Consider the following 20,500-nt stretch of genomic DNA (forward strand, 5'->3'; position numbering starts at 1 on the left):
GCAGCTTGGTTTGAAGAAATCAACTGTGGGAGCAATTATTAGGAAATGGAAGACATACAAGACCACTGATAATCTCCCTCGATCTGGGGCTCCACGCAAGATCTCACCCCGTGGGGTCAAAATGATCACAAGAACGGTGAGCAAAAATCCCAGAACCACACGGGGGGACCTAGTGAATGACCTGCAGAGAGCTGGGACCAAAGTAACAAAGCCTACCATCAGTAACACACTACGCCGCCAGGGACTCAAATCCTGCAGTGCCAGACGTGTCCCCCTGCTTAAGCCAGTACATGTCCAGGCCCGTCTGAAGTTTGCTAGAGAGCATTTGGATGATCCAGAAGAAGATTGGGAGAATGTCATATGGTCAGATGAAACCAAAATAGAACTTTTTGGTAAAAACTCAACTCGTCATGTTTGGAGGACAAAGAATGCTGAGTTGCATCCAAAGAACACCATACCTACTGTGAAGCATGGGGGTGGAAACATCATGCTTTGGGGCTGTTTTTCTGCAAAGGGACCAGGACGACTGATCCGTGTAAAGGAAAGAATGAATGGGGCCATGTATCGTGAGATTTTGAGTGAAAACCTCCTTCCATCAGCAAGGACATTGAAGATGAAACGTGGCTGGGTCTTTCAGCATGACAATGATCCCAAATACACCACCCGGGCAACGAAGGAGTGGCTTCGTAAGAAGCATTTCAAGGTCCTGGAGTGGCCTAGCCAGTCTCCAGATCTCAACCCCATAGAAAATCTTTGGAAGGAGTTGAAAGTCTGTGTTGCCCAGCAACAGCCCCAAAACATCACTGCTCTAGAGGAGATCTGCATGGAGGAATGGGCCAAAATACCAGCAACAGTGTGTGAAAACCTTGTGAAGACTTACAGAAAACGTTTGACCTCTGTCATTGCCAATATAACAAAGTATTGAAAGTATTGAGAAACTTTTGTTATTGACCAAATACTTATTTTCCACCATAATTTGCAAATAAATTCATAAAAAATCCTACAATGTGATTTTCTGGATTTTTCTTCTCATTTTGTCTGTCATAGTTGAAGTGTACCTATGATGAAAATTACAGGCCTCTCATCTTTTTAAGTGGGAGAACTTGCACAATTGGTGGCTGACTAAATACTTTTTTGCCCCACTGTACCACGGCTAAGGGCTGTTCAACATCTCAACCACTATTTGTATCAGTTTGAATCATTTTCAATGGGTGCTTTTAGTTTGAAGGTGAACCGCAAATTCCACTATTGTGGCTAGCTTCACACAGGTGCGCGCGACAGAGTTGAAAAATATCCAACACATGGCAGAGTTGTTAGTTTGGCACTGTGTAAGAGTGTACTGGAATGTATTATGGATATTAAACTGATAGGAGTTTCTCCGATGCTAGCAAGCATGCATTTGCACCGCTTACATATTCTTTCAGAAATGCTACAAAAAGGTAGCATCTTTGGCACTTAACGGACAGAAATGAGCACGTGAGAGGATAAATTATAAATTGACAAAAAACTGTTACACCTACACATTCAGTCAATCTGGCATTTTTAAAATCCCGATGGCCGCTTTAGTCTCGTTTTAATCGACGTCTAGAATTTTAGCTAGGTAGGCACAAGAAATACTCTGCTATGTGGTTCTCAGTAACGGCTCATGACAAGAGGCAGGGAGTGTGTTGAGTACCTCCAATCAAGTTGATTTGCGAATTTTCATTGAGATTGGTGTCATATTGGCTTAGATATGATGGGAGGAAGATTTGAATTTAACACTGAAGTATCGTCATGTCTATAATACAGTTATACCACCAATAATCAAATGAGTTTCAGGCAGGAATCAACCCTGGGAGAGCACCTCCTCCAGTCGGGCCTATTCATAAGGAACAGGTAATAATATTTCTGCGACATCTTCCTCTGACCCCCAGCCCGGTTTATTAAACAGGCTCCCAGCGCCCTGCTGCAATAACCAGGCCTCCTCCACTCCACCACACCACGGCCCCCCAGCCCTGGGCTACTGCTCAACAGGAAAACAGGGCGAGCTGTCACCCACCTCATCCGGAGTCTGTGTGTGTGTGTTTGTGTGTGTGTGTCATGAGAAAGCAGTATAAAAATTCTAAATAAAGAATCCGTGAGGATCATGGGGGTCAGTGCTGCCCACGGAGGAGGATAGAAGGGTTGTCGCTGATTGGGAGTCTGGGCTCGTACATGCCAGGCGGGCAGTCTCAGTCAGTCACAGCCCACTGAGCACACAACTCTGTGTGTGATGGACAGATGGGGGAGTGGATCAGAGCTGGGCATAGGCCACCCTATTTCCCCTTTTCTCCCACTGCCACGGCCTTAACCAGACTGGCAGACAGGCCCCTCTGTGCACCGCACAAATCATCTCAGCATGATGAACGTACTGGAGCATGACAATGTGTGTAATTGTGCAAAGAAATATTAAAAGGCTTTTAGTGTGTGTGTGGTTGTGTGCGTGGACGTGTTTAACTATACTTGTGGGAAGCAGAAGCCCCCACAAGAATAGTAAATGAACAAACCTTTGACCAACTGGGGACATTATGTTAGTCCCCACAAGGTCAAATGCTATTTCTAGGTGGTTTAGGGTTAAGTTTAGAATTAGTGTTAGGATTAGAATTAGGTCCAGGGTTAGTTTTAGGGTTAGGGAAAAGAAGATTTTCAATGGACTGAATTGTGTGTCCCCACAAGGTTAGTTAAACAGGACTGTGTGTGTGTGTGTGTGTGTGTGTGTGTGTGTGTGTGTGTGTGTGTGTGTGTGTGTGTGTGTGTGTGTGTGTGTGTGTGTGTGTGTGTGTGTGTGTGTGTGTGTGTGTGTGTGTGTGTGTGTGTGTGTGTGTGTGTGTGTGTGTGTGTGTGTGTGTGTAAATTAGCTCTTTTATATGTATACAGTACCGTGTGACTTCATCTTGCCTGTGCATAAATAAATGTGGATGAGGTTGGCTGCACCATCTCCAGGGTAATGAAGGCCAGTGTATGCAACACAAACCCACCTGGTTCTGGATGTAAGCATGCACTCTCTCCAGCATCCCCTCACAGGTGTACTCATAGGGCAGATATGGCTCCACCTGCAGAAAGGAAATCATACACCGTCACACACCATCGGCCTCAGACCTCCACCAACACCACAGCTATAATAGTACTGCAACGGTTTACCGTTAATCAAAGCTGACATATTCATTAAGGTAATTGTGAACGGCTTCATTATGAGCTGCTTCATATTATAATCAATGACCTCCTACATCACAGGTGACAGCCTTTGACTTGATTTCATTACTCTATTAACATTGACTACATCAATATGACAAACAATGGATTAAGCTGACAATCGATCACAGGTTATGTACGAGCTGCTAAACCGAATGTGTGAATCTTTTTAACAACTCACTGGAGGATGTGATGACCATCCCACTTTTGACCTTTACCAGATCATGTGAAAACTTTCTCCAGAGCTGGCATATTTCATAGAGTTACAGGTTAGAACGTATGTTACATACACAACAGATGCTGTGACACTGCGGTGAAAACAGCACAGAGAAGGCATTTCTTTTCAATGCAGCAGTAAACACACGTTAGTCATCAGTGTGAAAGGATGAAGTCTGCAGGCCAATGCTTTCTATTTTGCTGTTATCCAAAGCCTATTTGGGTTAGATTACATAAATAATTATGATACATGTTGGAGTGGGAAATGTTCAATCAGTGTGATGGTACTGTAGTCCCATTCCACATCACCTAACCTAAGATGTCTGTGCCATTTAAAAGAGATCTCATTGTTTACCATCAGGCCTCTCAGAGGCACTTGGGCTTTTAAACTGATAAATGGTTCCTTTTAGCATTCACTTCCTTTTAGCGCTCACTTACTTGTTTATTTCATCTGAGTTTAATGAAATGTATCTGGCACCTCATCAGCTATTCCAGAATGCAATTTGCCTTTTGGGCATCTTTATATAATGGAATGAAAAGGAACAGGAAAATAACTGCTCTCCATGGAGTCTGAATTGAATTCAGCTTTAGAATACATGTACATCTCTAAACCAACAGCATCTCCTGCATACATACTCATCATATCTGACCAGTATACCTGATTACAATATCACCAGTGGTGTAAAGTACTTAAGTAAAAATACTAGAAAGTACTACTTAAGTCGTTTTTTGTGGAGTATCTGTACTTTAATTTACTATTTATATTTGACAACTTTTACTTCACTACTTTCCTAAAGAAAATAATGTACTTTTTACTCCATACATTTTCCCTGACACCCAGAAGTACGAGTTACATTTCGAATGCTTAGCAGGTCAGAAAGATTTGCCAATTCACACACTTATCATGAGAACAACCCTGGTTATCCCTACTGCTTCTGCCTCACTAAACACAAATGCTTTGTTAATGAATTATTTCTAAGTGTTGAGGTGTGCCCCTGGCTATCTGTAAAATAATAAAACAAGAAAATCATGCCATCTGGTTTGCTTAACATAAGGAATGTGAAATGATTTATAAGTATAATTAAAACCAAATCCTTTTAGACTTTTACTGGGTGAATTTCACTTTTACTATAGTCATTTTCTATGAAATTATCTTTACTTTTACTCAAGTATGACAATTGGGTTCCTTTTACACCAGTGAATATCACAGGGATTAGTATTGTTGTTCACCCACATTGGATCAAAGAGGGGACATGTTTTTCTTCACCTTCAGTGTGTACTGTATAGTACAGTGCATTTGGAAAGTATACAGACCCCTTGACTTTTTCCTCATCGTGTTACAGCCTTATTCTAAAATGTATTACATTGATTTTCCCCTAATCAATCTAAACACAATACCCCATAATGACAAATCAAAAACAGATTTTTAGACATGTTTGCAAATGTATAAACATTTTTGGGAAATATTACATTTACATAAGTATTCAGACCCTTTTTTACTCAGTACTTTGTTGAAGCACCTTTGGCAGTGATTACAGCCTTCAGTCTTCTTGGGTATGACGCTACAAGCTTGGCACACCTGTATTTGGGGAGTTTCTCCCATTCTTCTCTGCAAATCCTCTCAAGCTCTGTCAGGTTGGATGGGGAGCATCGCTGCACAGCTATTTTCAGGTCTCTCCAGAGATGTTTGATCGGGTTCATGTCCGGTCTCTGGCTGGGCCACTCAAGGACATTCAGACACTTGTCCCGAAGCCACTCCTGCGTTGTCTTGGCTGTGTGCTTAGGGTTGTTGTACTGTTGGAAGGTGAACCTTCGCCCCCAGTCTGAGGTCCTGAGCGCTCTGGAGCAGGTTTTCATCAAGGATCTCTCTGTACTTTTCTCCGTTCATCTTTCCCTCGATCCTGACTAGTCTCCCAGTCCCTGCTGCTGAAAAACATCCCCACATCATGATGCTGCCACCACAATGCTTCACCGTAGGGATGGTGCCAGGTTTCCTCCAGACGTGACGTTTGGAATTCAGGCCAAATAGTTCTATCTTGGTTTCATCAGACCAGATAATCTTGTTTCTCATGGTCTGAGAGTCCTTTAGGTGCCTTTTGGCAAACTCTAAGCGGGCTGTCATGTGCCTTTTACTGAGGAGTGGCTTCCGTCTGGCCACTCTACCGCAAAGGCCTGATTGGTGGAGCGCTCCAGAGATGGTTGACCACTGTGTTCTTGGGGACCTTCAATGCTACATAATTTTTTTGGTATCCTTCCCCAGATCTGTGCCTCGACACAATCCTGTCTCGGAGCTCTACGGACAATTCCTTCGACCTCATGGCTTGATTTTTGCTCTGACTTGCACTGTCAACTGTGGGACCTTACTATATATTAACAGGTTTGTGCCTTTCCAAATCATGTCCAATCAATTTAATTTGCCACAGGTGGACTCCAATCAAGTTGTAGAAACATCTCAAGGATGATCAATGGAAACAGGATGCACCTGAGCTCAATTTCGAGTCTCATAGCAAAGGGTCTGAATACTTATGTGATATGTTTTTATTTGTAATAAACTTGCTAACATAAAAACCTGTTTTCACTTTGTCATTATGGGGTATTGTGTGTAGATTGATGAGGAAACTAATTTATTTTATCATTTTCGAATAAGGCTGTAATGTAACAAAATGTGGAAAAAGTCAAGGGGTCAAGGGGCCTCCCGAGTGGTGCAAAGGTCTAAAGCACTGCATCGCAGTGCTTGCGGCATCACTACAGACCCGGGTTCGATCCTAGCCTGTATCACAACCAGCCGTGAACGGGAGTCCCATAGGGCGGCGCACAATTGTCCCAGCGTCATCCAGGTTAGGGGAGGGGTTTGGCCGGGGGGAGCTTTACATTTACATTTACATTTAAGTCATTTAGCAGACGCTCTTATCCAGAGCGACTTACAAATTGGTGCATTCACCTTACTTTGCACATTGCATTGCACTTTGCACAGTCATCAGTTGAACGGTGTTTCCTCCAACACATTGGTGTGGCTGGCGTCCGGGTTAAGTGGGCGGGTGTTAAGGAGCGTGGTTTGGCAGGTCATGATTCGCCTCTCCCGAGCTCGTTGAGGAGTTGCAGCGATGAGACAAGATCGTAATGGGATATGACGAAAAAAGTGGGCTAAAAAAAATTCTATTACAAAAATTTAAAAATCAAGGGGTCTGAATGCACTGTATATCAACATAATGAGAAGTGCTTGTGTCCTGTATTATTTAGTTGTTTTGTTTTCCTCCTGCCCCTCTCCTCCACTCCTACCCATTACATGCACGTGTTCTACCACAGCATTTCATCAAGTGGATGCTCCGTTTTGGTTCCCTCGGCAGCAAGTCTGGGCTATATTTAACCTGCCATTATTCCCCGCGTGTTGGGGGATCGATTGGCCGTACCTTGCATGTTGGCCTGGCGACAGATTGAGCACAGCATGATAGATTAATATCATCTCCAGTAGACAATGGTTAGTGCCTGGAGAAGACAGTATGGGCCCTCTGGAAGACTGCCATACTAACCCAGGTGTCTGCTGCCCAGTTTACCTACTAAGCAACTCCATCTCTGAGGCAATTAGGACTAAAGTCCTTGGAAGGAGCCAGCTATGCAGTTTGCAGTTACACTGGATCCTGTGATTAACAGCTCAATTAGCAATGTGAGAGAGAAGTGGGTCACAACTGGAAATACAGTCTGTGGGAGAGGAGATTATATACCTACACGGCACCATTAATCATATGAGTAGGTAATGTTAACACTCAAGACTTTCTTTAACATGAGATGCAGTGAAGATAATACATCTGAAAGGTCATTTGTCTCTGAACAGCCACGCTTATCCCTGTGAAATCATGTGGTCCTCTGTAGCCAGGATAGTGGGTTTGATTCCCGGGACCATCCATACTTAAAATGTATGCACACATGACTGTAAGTCGCTTTGGATAAAAGCGTCTGCTAAATGGCATATATTAATTTATCATCTCAAGTGAAATTAGCATACTAACCTTGGTCCTCATGATGTCACGTATGGCAGACTCAAACTCTTGGGAGTTGTTGAAATCCACCGTGATGACATGTGGCCTGCCTATATACTGCTCAGCATAGGGATGCTGTGAGGAGACCTGATGGAGGAATTAACACAATACTATATCAGTCAATACAGTCTCCATCCAGACAATACATGGACACAGCCACGAGCAGAGAAGCACACGAGTCAGGTTGAGGCCTACCTTGCACTAATTCACTGACTAACATTCATTTTCTCGACAGTATGGAGACAGTCCACTGACACCACAGAGACAACCCGCTCACCTGTCTGGAAGTGGGCTTCCCTCTGAAGAACTCATGGTTGAGGGAACTGTGGGACGGCTTAAACTTGGGCTGCAGGAAGATGCAGCCGTTGGCTATGGCCTCTAAAGGGGCTGGCCCTTCGTATGGGAAGCCAAACCCAATGAAGAGCTTGTTTGAGAGAGGAAAAGAAAAAGATGAACCAAACTGCTGCTGTTTACTGGCAACTTGAAGTATATTATATAAGAAGGTATTGAAACCCTCCATACCTTGGCCTTTCTGAGCAGCTGTTGCAGCTCTTGTTGGGGCAGCAGGCCGTGGTTTTTGACAAAAGCAGGCACCTCTGGAGGGCGCTGTGTCTCATAATAGACAGTCCCATGGATATCCATGTAGCGGTGCAGAATGGCCAGGAACCTTTCCTTACCCTATGGGTCAATGGAACAAATGGTTAGGACAGACTGGCCACACAGACTGGCCACACTATCTATCCACCCCAAATATGCAGAATGTTACTCCTTTTTTTAACCAATTCTGTATGAGTTCAAAGTTCTTCTCAAACATAAAGTTATGTTCAGTGTGTTGGTTGCAGGCATAACCAAGACAGGGGCAAACATGTTATTCATGACATTGGCTGTCAGCCTCTTCCACTTAGAGATTCCTCCATATTATCTGTGTCACCCTCCTGGGACTGAAGAGCAAAGGAGAATGTGCTCAACCTAAGAAGACTACAGTAGCATGGAGGTCATCTCTCAGAAGAGTTAAAACCCCTTGACTGATAGGCCTCTCACCCTGGAGAGCTTCTGATTGTTGCAGGGCAGTGTGGACAGAAGCCTGTATGACTGACTGTTACTAGGATTAGTGGGGTGGCTACTGTAGCCTCTGGTGCATACAGACTGGCATAGCCAATTAGAGGGGTGATCTGATTTCCTACACCAAGCAACAGCAGCACCAGGGCAAATGACACGATAATGGCCATAGAGTGTGAAGAGTAAGCATGGGTTTCACCTTGGCTACAGCAGCACACCGCTCACTGATCATAGAGATGTATTGGGTAAGCATGATTTACATATAGTGGTGAGAATGTTGTATTGCTTCAAATCTTCAGTGGCATACTTAGCCTAACATAAAACATTTGTACTGAACACAATATAAATAAATATGTATGAGCTCTCCCTCTGTAGACTAAGAACCCTTCCAGTTGTAAATAGAACCACTGATGTCAGTGTCTCCATATAAAAGAGCACACAAAGTAAAACTATCATTAGTAGAGAGCTGACATTCTGAGTATTGATTAAAACTCCACCTTTTGTATTGTCCTAAACCTGTTATAGGGCAGCAGTTTATTGATCTGACAGGGGGATGACAGATGCAGATAGACCAGGATGAACGCAAACCTCAGGCCTTTTTATAAAAACTCCAGTATCTTTATGGTAGATAAAGATGATTCACCTGAAACGTCTTTCTGTGTCTGAAGAGCTAAAGCTGCTGACTCATTCCAAAATCATTGTAGTTAACTGTCTGGCACATGTAATGGAACATTAACGCATTCATTGTGCATGAACAGTATCAATCTCTATAAAAGGAATCTGCAGAGAAACCAAACACCAGGGACAGTCCGTACTACGGCTCAATGTAAAACAACGTTTCAGAGGGTGTTCAAAACGTCAATCATTGACAGGAAGTGCAGGTATACTTACTTGGAGCTGGAGATGATCCATCAACATGACATGAGAGCAGAATAGGAGGAAACCATGTGGGAAGGAGAAAAGAAAAGAGTGAGTGAGTGGGAGAGATAAAATGATAGTCATTTTGTCTCCTTGTAGACATACAGCTGTAGTACAACACATAGCTGACAAGCATGAGAACCGGAGAGCTGAGGATGATGCCAGAAGCAGTGAGGGGTAGTCAGTGTCGAGGGAGAGCCAGACACAGATGGCATTCATACTCATAAATATTATACCTCGCACGCCGTACCTCAAACTGTTCATAGTGAGGGGGAATTCAATAAGCATAGAGAATGAGAGAATAAATGCAGCTGATTCAACCACGGGGAGGCGGCCAGACACATCAATAAGTGATGCCTTTTTCCTGTAGCTTGGAGGGAGAATTTACGCTAAACAAAAACAATTGCCACTTCCACAACACTCACACCTCCCTGGGCGTACATACATATACCTAGCGGATTGAAGTGTCATGCTTGGCAGATAGGAGAGAATAACTTAGGCATGTTTTAGCTTGTCGCTGGTAGTGGGGTGCACTCCATTTAACACATCATGACAGAATACACTGCAGCGTATAACAGACTGCTGACTGTTGTGTAAATATGTTGAGACGCCACCTCAACTGGACATCTTAGTAGGGAAAAAGTCATTTGTTTGTTGATATCTTGTAAACAGGAGCAGGTGATACGCCCATTGGGGTGTCAGTCAACTCTCAGCAATATGGTTTTCTTTCCTTGATTTGTGACATTAGTGGTGTAGAAATGGAACATTAATATCCATATGATCACCTTCCACATGCTGGCCTCTTTGCCGTACACCACTGCCATGCTGTCCACCTTGTTCCTCTGGATGCTCAGCCTCTCTGTGTCGTTCAGCTCCTCAGCCACAAAACCCATGAAGGAGTTGTCTGGAGTGTGTGCTGTGAGGGACAAACATAGCAAAGGGTCACGCTCAATATCTCAAAGTCAATGTAACGACGTGCTCTGAGAGTCGGGAAGCAAGTTCAGGGAGTGAGTGTTTTAATAAAATAAACGGAACATAATACAAAACAAGAAACACTAACAGCACACATACATGAAATAGAAACAATGACGCCTGGGGAAGGAACCAAAGGGAGTGATATAAAGTTGAAGTCGGAAGTTTACATAAACTTAGGTTGGAGTCATAAAATTCGTTTTTCAACCACTCCACAAATTTCTTGTTAACAAACTATAGTTTTGGCAAGTCAGTTAGGACATCTACTTTGTGCATGACACAAGTAATTCTTCCAACAATTGCTTACAGACACATTATTTCACTTATAATTCATTGTATCACAATTCCACTGGGTCAGAAGTTTACATACACTAAGTTGACTGTGCCTTTAAACAGCTTGGAAAATTCCATAAAATTATGTCATGGCTTTAGAAGCTTCTGATAGGCTAATTGACATCATTTGAGTCAATAGGAGGTGTACCTGTGGATGTATATCAAGGCCTACCTTCAAACTCAGTGCCTCTTTGCTTGACATCATGGGACAATCAAAAGAAATCAGCCCCAAAAAATTGTAGACCTCCACAAGTCTGGTTCATCCTCGGGAGCAATTTCCAAACGCCTGAAGGTACCACGTTCATCTGTGCAAACAATTGTACACAAGTATAAACACCATGGGACGACGCAGCAGTCATACCGCTCAGGAAGGAGACGCGTTCTGTCTCCTAGAGATGAACGTACTTTATTGCGATAAGTGCAAATCAATCCCAGAAAAACAGCAAAGGACCGTGTGAAGATGCTGGAGGAAACAGGTACAAAAGTATCTATATCCACACTAAAACGAGTCCTAAATCGACATTACCTGAAGGCCGCTCAGCAAGGAAGAAGCCACTGCTCCAAAACCGCCATTAAAAAGCCAGACTATGGTTTGCAACTGCACATGGGGACAAAGATCATACCTTTTGGAGAAATGTCCTCTGGTCTGATGAAACAAAAATAGAACTGTTTGGCCATAATGACCATCGTTATGTTTGGAGGAAAAAGAGGGACGCTTGCAAGCCGAAGAACACCATCCCAACCGTGAAGCACAGGGGTGGCAGCATCAATGTCGTGGGGGTGCTTTGCTGCAGGAGGGACTGGTGCACTTCACAAAATAGATGGCATCATGAGGAAGTAAAATTATGTGGATATATTAAAGCAACATCTCAAGACATCAGTCAGGAAGTTAAAGCTTGGTCGCAAATGGGTCTTCCAAATGGACAATGACCCCAAGCATACTTCCAAAGTTGTGGCAAAATGGCTTAAGGACAACAAAGTCAAGGTATTGGAGTGGCCATCACAAAGCCCTGACCTCAATCCTATAGAAAATGTGTGGACAGAACTGAAAAAGCGTACGCGAGCAAGGAGGCCTACAAACCTGACTCAGTTACACCAGCTCTGTCAGGAGGAATGGGCCAAAATTCACCCAACTTATTGTGGGAAGTTTGTGGAAGGCTACCTGAAACGTTTGACCCAAGTTAAACAATTTAAAGGCAATGCTACCAAATACTAATTGAGTGTATGTAAACTTCTGACCCACTGGGAATGTGCTGAAATAAATCACTCTACTATTATTCTGACATTTCACATTCTTTAAATAAAGTTGTGATCCTAACTGACCTAAGACAGGGATTTTTTTAGGATTAAATGTCAGGAATTGTGAAAAAACTGAGTTTAAATGTATTTGGCTAAGGTGTATGTAAACTTCCAACTTCAACTGTATATAGGGCAGGTAATCAAGGAAGTGATGGAGTCCAGGTGAGTCTGAAGACCCGCAGGTGCGCGTAAGGATGGTGACAGGTGTGCGCCATAACGAGCAGCCTGGTGCCCTAGAGGCCGGAAAGGGTGCACACGTGACAGTCAAACACTAAACTAAATATTGACATTCAGTTTCAGATGAGAGTTAGCAGCATGTTGAGTAAGTTGTAGGAATAAAGAGACAGTGGTTAAAGGAATAGATTGGGCGAGCTGGGACTACATCACCTAAGAGAAGGACAGTGGTCACTCCATAAACCAGGAAACAAAGCAAGGCCTGAGTATTCCCAGTACACATGAAAAACAAAAAACCATGAGAATCATATATTCATAACGTGTTCCTATTTCAAACCCAATATGAGTGTGGCTTGCAATTACAATGTGTATTTCCAAAACAGCAGTACTTCCACAGAAGCTATGCACACTGAGTTAATTGGAAGAGCACAAACACAGCTGAAGTCTCCTCTCCTTCCACTGATCCCAGCTGGATGTCTGAGCTCTGCGTGCGTGCCAGTGAGAGCCTATGGTGCTAAGTTCTAGTGTCTAGCTCTAGGCATCTGTTTGGCCACAACTGCTGTTACCCTCCCAGGCTCCTCCTCGTCTCTCTGCCCCTGAGCTTCCACTGTGAGAGGCCAGAGGCCTACCTACACAAGCGCCCCACAACATGTGCCCACACACACTCCATAAGCCAAACCTCCACTAAAATCCATATTACCCTTTCACACTTTCTCTCTTTCTGAGGTTGATACCTGATAAACAAGCGCAACCCCATTCCCCTCACATTAAGTGTCAGAAGAGAGATTATGCTCAGAGTTCACTCACGGAACATGGTCATGTACTGCCTGCAGTTGAGGTTCCAGTAGCCCCAGTTGGTCCTGTAGCCGTGCAAGGTGGCGTAGTCCTCATGGTTGTATGCCGGCTCTGTGCCAAATGTGTCAATCACACGGATGTGGCACCTGAGAGACAGAGGAAAGAGATGGGAGAATGAATGGGTTCTGTATGTCAAAATAGCGGAACATAGATAGACATTGCCTCCTGTTGCGATGATAGAATATTTATCTGGTAAAAGCCCATGTCTAACAAGCAGTGGTATGGGAACCAAGCCCAGGAGACTTGAACCGTAAAGCAGTCAAAGGTGATGGATGTCACCGTGCCTCTCCTCTCCCTCAGTGTGCTGGGCTCAGCCTGCCCTCCAGGTGGGGGGAAATTGACTTTAAATCACACGCTGCTAGGCCACTACACACCACAGGGGAGATAAATGGAGAGCTCTTACTCACAGCAATGTAACCACGTCTAGACACCGCAAGGATACCTCCCTTCTTTGGTGGGTCTCTGACATTGCTGGGGCATAATGTGTGAGGGGCTTCTTCCTAATAGTCAGAAAAGGCTTCCTTTCCTTGTGTATGACCACTTACTGTACCTGACAGGATTGAATAAGAGAGAGAGACATTTTGACAGGAGCACTACTAACATATACTACTTTGATTGTATCCTTTTAGTAGCAACGGTCATCGAAATTGTTAAAAGGTTTTAAAAATAATTATAATAAAATGCAACAGTTGGACATTTACAGTGGAAGCTGCTGAGGAGAGGAGGGCTCATAATAATGGCTGGAACAGAGCAAATGGAATGGCATCAAACACTTTGGAAACCGCTCCAGCCATTACCACGTGGTCATCCTCCCTTATTAAGGTGCCACCAACCTCCTGTGTTGGACAATGGATGAAGATACTCCAAACTTTTAACATTTTTATAATCCATCAGATATTGACTGAATTATAGCACATAATTTTTACGGACAAATAATGAATCGAGTTCAGGGATTTTGGTGGGAATTCAGGTTTTCAATTTACTTTTATACATTTCTTACAATGTACTCATATTTTGAGTTAAATAAAGAAACATATGTGCCTATTTGTATATATATACACTGAACAAAAATATAAACGCAACATGCAACAATTTCAAAGATTTGACTGGGTTACGGTTCATATAAAGAAATCAGTCAATAGAAATAAATTCATTAGGCCCTAATCTATGGATTTCACATGACTGGGAATACAGATATGCATCTGTTGGTCAAATATACCTTAAAAAAGGTAGGGGTGTAGATCAGAAAACCACCATTTGCCTCATGCAGCGTGACACATCTCCTTCACATAGAGTTGATCAGGCTGTTGATTGTGGCCTGTGGAATGTTGTCCCACTCCTCTTCAATGGCTGGGGGAAGTTGCTGGATATTGGCGGGAACTGGAACACGCTGTTGTACACGTTGATCCAGAGCATCCCAAACTGGCTCAATGGGTGACATGTCTGGTGAGTATGCAGACCATGGAAGAACTGGGACATTTTCCAGAAAATGTGTAAAGATCCTTGTGACATGGGGCTGTGCATTATCATGCTGAAACATGAGAGGTGGATGAATGGCATGACAATGGGCCTCAGGATCTCGTCATGGTATCTCTGTCCATTCAAATCGCTATCAATAAAATGCAATTGTGTTCTTTGTACGTAGCTTATGCCTGCCCATACTATAACCCCACCGCCACCATGTTCACCTCTGTTCACAATGTTATCAGCAAACCGCTCGCCCTCATAACGCCATACACGTGGTCTGCGGTTGTGAGGCTGGTTGGATGTTCTGCCAAATTCTCAAAAATTACGTTGGAGGCGGCTTATGGTAGATAAATTAACATAAAAATGTATCTGGCAACAGCTCTGGTGGGTAGTCAGCATGCCAATTGCACTGTCCCTCAAAACTTGAGACACCTATGGCATTGTGTTGTGTGACAAAACTGCACATTTTAGAGTGGCCTTTTATTGTCCCTAGCACAAGTTGCACCTGTGTAATGATCATGATATTTTATCAGCTTCTTAATATACCATACCTGTCAGGTGGATGGAGTATATTTGCAATGGAGAAATGCTAACAAACAGGGATTTAACAAATGTCTGCAAAACATTTCAGAGAAATAAGCTTTTTGTGCGTATGGAAAATGTATGGGATCTTTTATTTCAGCTCATGAAACATTTGACCAACACTTTGCATGTCGTGTTTATATTTTTCTTCAGTGTATGAATACATTAACATAAAGGTGAGGAACAGGGCTGCAACCACCAAACACCTGCTCTGTCTACCCTACCTGCTCTGCCTACCCTACCTGCACTCACCTGCTCTGTCTACCCTACCTGCACTCACCTGCTCTGTCTACCCTACCTGCTCTGTCGACCCTACCTGCTCTGTCTACCCTACCTGCTCTGTCTACCCTACCTGCTCTGTCTACCCTACCTGCTCTGTCGACCCTACCTGCTCTGTCGACCCTACCTGCTCTGTCGACCCTACCTGCTCTGTCTACCCTACCTGCTCTGTCTACCCTACCTGCACTCACCTGCTCTGTCTACCCTACCTGCTCTGTCTACCCTACCTGCTCTGTCTACCCTACCTGCTCTGCCTACCCTACCTGCACTCACCTGCTCTGTCTACCCTACCTGCACTCACCTGCGCTGTCTAGACTGCCTCATTAATAACGGTTGTCACATTCTCTTGCATAATTCAATAAGTGTGTCAATAGCAGGATACCCTCGGATAAAAGGGTATCAACACAATTACATCTATCTAAACATACTTTACATTGTTTGCGAGATCAGACATAATATCACTATAATCCGAGTTCATTTTTGGAAATTGCTTTCATTTCAGAGCATCTAATTTGTAAACATTAAACTGTATTAAATTATAACTTTTTTCAATTCCACAAAAAAATGTACACCCATCAAAATGAAGTTATCTTCTCTCTCTTGTGATGTAAGTGTCGAGACGAAACGTTCAATTCCAGACGAAGCTTTAGTGTTCTTCTCGACTCAACAGCCAATGTATCCCATTGAGCCCATTTCAACCATTACCGGGGTGTGTTTGACATGTCTTTACAAACATTTCCGTTGTCGTAACGTAACGTTAACGGGGAAAAAATTACAGGTGCAAGCAAGAGTATGAAGAGTCACAAAAAGCAATCAGTCCACGGAGATTTAAGTGACAAGTGGATTTTGCACCCATCAAACACAGGAAATAGATGGCTGAAATAAACAGATCCTCAGGTGGGTGGGGCATGTGCTTCGCTACTTTAGATTAGATGAAAAAAAAGAAAATAGGAAGGATAGGGAAAGGAAGAATAGGGAAAGAAAGAGGAAGGACAAGGAAGAGGAAGGACAGGGAAAGGAAAAGTACAGGTAGGGAAAGGAAGAGGACGGATAGGGAAAGGAAGAGGACGGATAGGGAAAGGAACAGGATGGATAGGGAAAGGAAGAGGACGGATAGGGAAAGGAACAGGACGAATAGGGAAATGAAGAGGAAGGATAGGGAAAGGATGAGGACAGATAGGAAAAGGAAGCGGAAGGATAGGGAAAGGAAGAGGAAGGATAAGGAAAGGATAGGGAAAGGAAGAGGAAGGATAGGGAAAGGTTGAGGAAGGATAGGGAAAGAAAGAGGAAGGACAAGGAAAGGAAGAGGATGGATAGGGAAAGAAAGAGGAAGGACAAGGAAAGGAAGAGGACGGACAAGGAAAGGAAGAGGACGGATAGGGAAAGAAAGAGGAAGGACAAGGAAAGGAAGAGGAAGGACAAGGAAAGGAAGAGGAAGGATATGGAAAGGAAGAGGACATATAGGAAAAGGAAGAGGAAGGATAGGAAAAGGAAGAGGAAGGATAGGGAAATGATGAGGACAGATATGAAAAGGAAGAGGAAGGATATGGAAAGGAAGAGGAAGGACAGGGAAAGGAAGAGGAAGGACAGGGAAAGGAAGAGGACGGACAGGGAAAGAAAGAGGAAGGACAAGGAAAGGAAGAGGAAGGATAGGGAAAGGAAGGATAGGGAAAGGAAGGATAGGGAAAGGAAAAGGAAGGATAGGGAAAGGAAAAGGAAGGATAGGGAAAGGAAGAGGAAGCATAGGGTAAGGAAGAGGACGGATAGGGTAAGGAAGAGGACGGATAGGAAAAGGAAGAGGACGGATAGGGAAAGGAAGAGGACGGATAGGGAAAGGAAGAGGAAGGATAGGGAAAGGAAGAGGAAGGATAGGGAATGGAAGAGGAAGGATAGGGAATGGAAGAGGAAGGATAGGGAATGGAAGAGGAAGGATAGGGAAAGGAAGAGGGAGGATAGGGAAAGGAAGAGGGAGGATAGGAAAAGGAAGAGGGAGGATAGGAAAAGGAAGAGGAAGGATAGGAAAAGGAAGAGGAAGGATAGGGAAAGGAAGAGGAAGGATAGGGAAAGGAAGAGGAAGGATAGGGAAAGGAAGAGGAAGGATAGGGAAAGGAAGAGGAAGGATAGGGAAAGGAAGAGGAAGGAGTGGGAAAGGAAGAGGAAGGAGTGGGAAAGGAAGAGGAAGGAGTGGGAAAGGAAGAGGAAGGAGTGGGAAAGGAAGAGGAAGGAGTGGGAAAGGAAGAGGAAGGAGTGGGAAAGGAAGAGGAAGGATAGGGAAAGGAAGAGGAAGGAGTGGGAAAGGAAGAGGGAGGATAGGATAAGTAAGAGGAAGGATAGGGAAAGGAAGAGGAAGGATAGGGAAAGGAAGAGGAAGGATAGGGAAAGGAAGAGGAAGGATAGGGAAAGGAAGAATACTGAGAGGGTGAGTCGAGCATGGAGCATTGTTTTATCTCCCAGCTTCATCAGCTCTGCATATCCAGACTGAAGGAATCAAGGGATCTTATCAGATCTGGTTGATTTATCAGTGTCCTGCATCTCTAAGCAGTATGGGGGCCTGCAGAGGAAATTAAAGTATTAGCCTGCCAGATTGGGACAGTTGATACATATCGGCTAATCAAATGACCTTGGATTGACGCCGATGGGAATCCATGGTGAATTATTTCAGCAGCATGTACTGCCTGGGCCGGGACTGAGGGTCTCGTAAAAGAGTCTTATAGGACCTCAAAGTAATCGCACCGTCGGATTTCTCCTGTGTCATCTATTCAAACATAATTCCATTGCTGCACAGATATCTGCCTGTAATGCAAATGATCCATGAGGCAAACAATCATATTGGCATCTGGTCAGTCATCTTCATTAGGAGCTTCATTGTGTGATCGCAAACAATAGTGTGTGCACTACAAATATTGTGCTGTGTTTGCATGTCTCTATCACAGGAGGCTGCTGAGGGGAGAACGGCTCATAATAATGGCCGGGAAAAGGAGCAGATGGAAAGGCATCATACACCTGCTAACCATGTGTTTGATGTATTTGATACCATTCACTCATTCCGCTCCAGTCATTACCACGAGCCCGTCCTCCACAGTTAAGGTGCCACCAACTTGCGTGCATGCGTGCGTGTATAGAGGGATTTGCTCTGTATCGATGCTGTAACCACAAAGTTTGATCTTGCAGGCTAGCCACTTAGCTAGCAAGTTAGCAAACCAAATGCATAGCTGGAGCCCTGAGCTGGAGAAAATGTATTTGGCTCATCTTAGATAGTTAAAGGTAGACAGTGAAATTATGTTGCCACGAGCAGCATCGCAGATATTGCGATAAGCGAGATGCACGACTTCGCTTTCACACAGTCACACAAAGCATCTGTGCATGTGCACAGGTTCGCCTCACACTTTTGTCATGTGGTAGCCACGGGACAAAAACAGAGGAGAAGTTGAGACTCACGCTTCAAAGCTCTTAGTTGTCGTGGAAATTGACCACTATGCTGTATTCTTTCTGCATCTATGACATATTAATGTCTACCTTTAACTTAGCACCCCCCCTCCCGAACTTTAGGGTGCACATGCAAGTGTGCTGATGTTTGAGTGCATGCATGTGTATAATGAGCTAAATGGGGATTGTGGAACAGGAAATTGAATATGCAGCTAGGGACAAAACAGACTGGAACACTACTCCACAGTAGAGGTCGACCGATTATGATTTTTCTACACCGATACCGATTATTGGAGGACCAAAAAAGCCGATACCGATTAATCGTCCGATTTTATTTATTTATTTGTAATAATGACAATTACAACAATAATGAATGAACACTTATTTTAACTTAATATAATACATCAAAAAAATCAATTTAGCCACAAATAAATAATGAAACATGTTCAATTTGGTTTAAATAATGCAAAAACAAAGTGTTGGAGAAGAAAGTAAAAGTGCAATATGTGCCATGTAAGAAAGCTAATGTTTAAGTTCCTTGCTCAGAACATGAGCACATATGAAAGCTGGTAGTTCCTTTTAACATGAGTCTTCAATATTCCCAGGTAAGAAGTTTTAGGTTGTAGTTATAGGAATATTTCTCTCTATACCATTTGTATTTCATTAACCTTTGACTATTGGATGTTCTTATAGGCACTTTAGTATTGCCAGTGTTCCATCCCTCTCCTCGCTCCTACCTGGGCTCGAACCAGGAACACAACGACAACAGCCACCCTCGAAGCAGCGTTACCCATGCAGAGCAAAGGGAATAACTACTCCAAGTCTCAGAGCAAGTGACGTTTGAAACGCTATTAGCGCGCACCCCGCTAACTAGCTAGCCATTTCACATCGGTTACACCAGCCTAATCTCGGGAGTTGATAGGCTTGAAGCACAGCGAAGAGCTTCTGGCAAAAAAGGAAAGTGCTGTTTGAATGAATGCTTACGAGCCTGCTGCTGCCTACCACCACTCAGACTGCTCTATCAAATCATAGACTTAGTTATAACATAATAACACACAGAAATACAAGCCTTAGGTCATTAATATGGTCGAATCCGGAAACTATCATCTCGAAAACAAGACGTTTATTCTTTCAGTGAAATACGGAACCGTTCCCGTATTTTATCTAACAGGTGGCATTCATAGGTCTAAATATTCCTGCTACATTGCACAACCTTCAATGTTATGACATAATTACGTAAAATTCTGGCAAATTAGGTGGCCCAAACTGTTGCATATACACTGACTCTGCGTGCAATGAACGCAAGAGAAGTGACACAATTTCACCTGGTTAATATTGCCTGCTAACCTGGATTTCTTTTAGCTAAATATGCAGGTTTAAAAATGTATACTTCTGTATATTGATTTTAAGAAAGGCATTGATGTTTATGGTTAGGTACACATTGGAGCAATGATATGCACCGCATCGATTATATGCAACGCAGGACACGCTAGATAAACTAGTAATATCATCAACCATGTGTAGTGATTATGATTGATTGATTGATTGTTTTTTATAAGATAAGTTTAATGCTAGCTAGCAACTTACCTTGGCTTTTACTGCATTCGCGTAACAGGCGGGCTCCTCGTGGAGTGCAATGTAATCAGGTGGTTAGAGGGTTGGACTAGTTAACT

At 43.5% G+C, this 20,500-nt stretch overlaps 1 protein-coding gene across 1 annotated transcript in view; it reads right to left on the minus strand.

Moving 5' to 3' along the window:
• LOC120034526 (alpha-1,6-mannosylglycoprotein 6-beta-N-acetylglucosaminyltransferase B-like) overlaps positions 1 to 20,500 on the minus strand; it is a 90,220-nt gene that overhangs the window by 3,928 nt on the left and 65,792 nt on the right. Inside the window, exons 10-16 of the mRNA XM_038981118.1 lie at positions 13,026 to 13,159; positions 10,226 to 10,356; positions 9,414 to 9,419; positions 7,986 to 8,141; positions 7,741 to 7,887; positions 7,434 to 7,550; positions 2,997 to 3,071 (exon numbers count right to left, since the gene is read on the minus strand). Coding sequence (XP_038837046.1) covers positions 2,997 to 3,071; positions 7,434 to 7,550; positions 7,741 to 7,887; positions 7,986 to 8,141; positions 9,414 to 9,419; positions 10,226 to 10,356; positions 13,026 to 13,159 — 766 coding nt within the window. The remainder of the gene's footprint in view (positions 1 to 2,996; positions 3,072 to 7,433; positions 7,551 to 7,740; positions 7,888 to 7,985; positions 8,142 to 9,413; positions 9,420 to 10,225; positions 10,357 to 13,025; positions 13,160 to 20,500) is intronic.

This window comes from Salvelinus namaycush, chromosome 41, assembly GCF_016432855.1.
Source record: "Salvelinus namaycush isolate Seneca chromosome 41, SaNama_1.0, whole genome shotgun sequence".
Classification (NCBI taxonomy): Eukaryota; Metazoa; Chordata; class Actinopteri; order Salmoniformes; family Salmonidae; genus Salvelinus; species Salvelinus namaycush.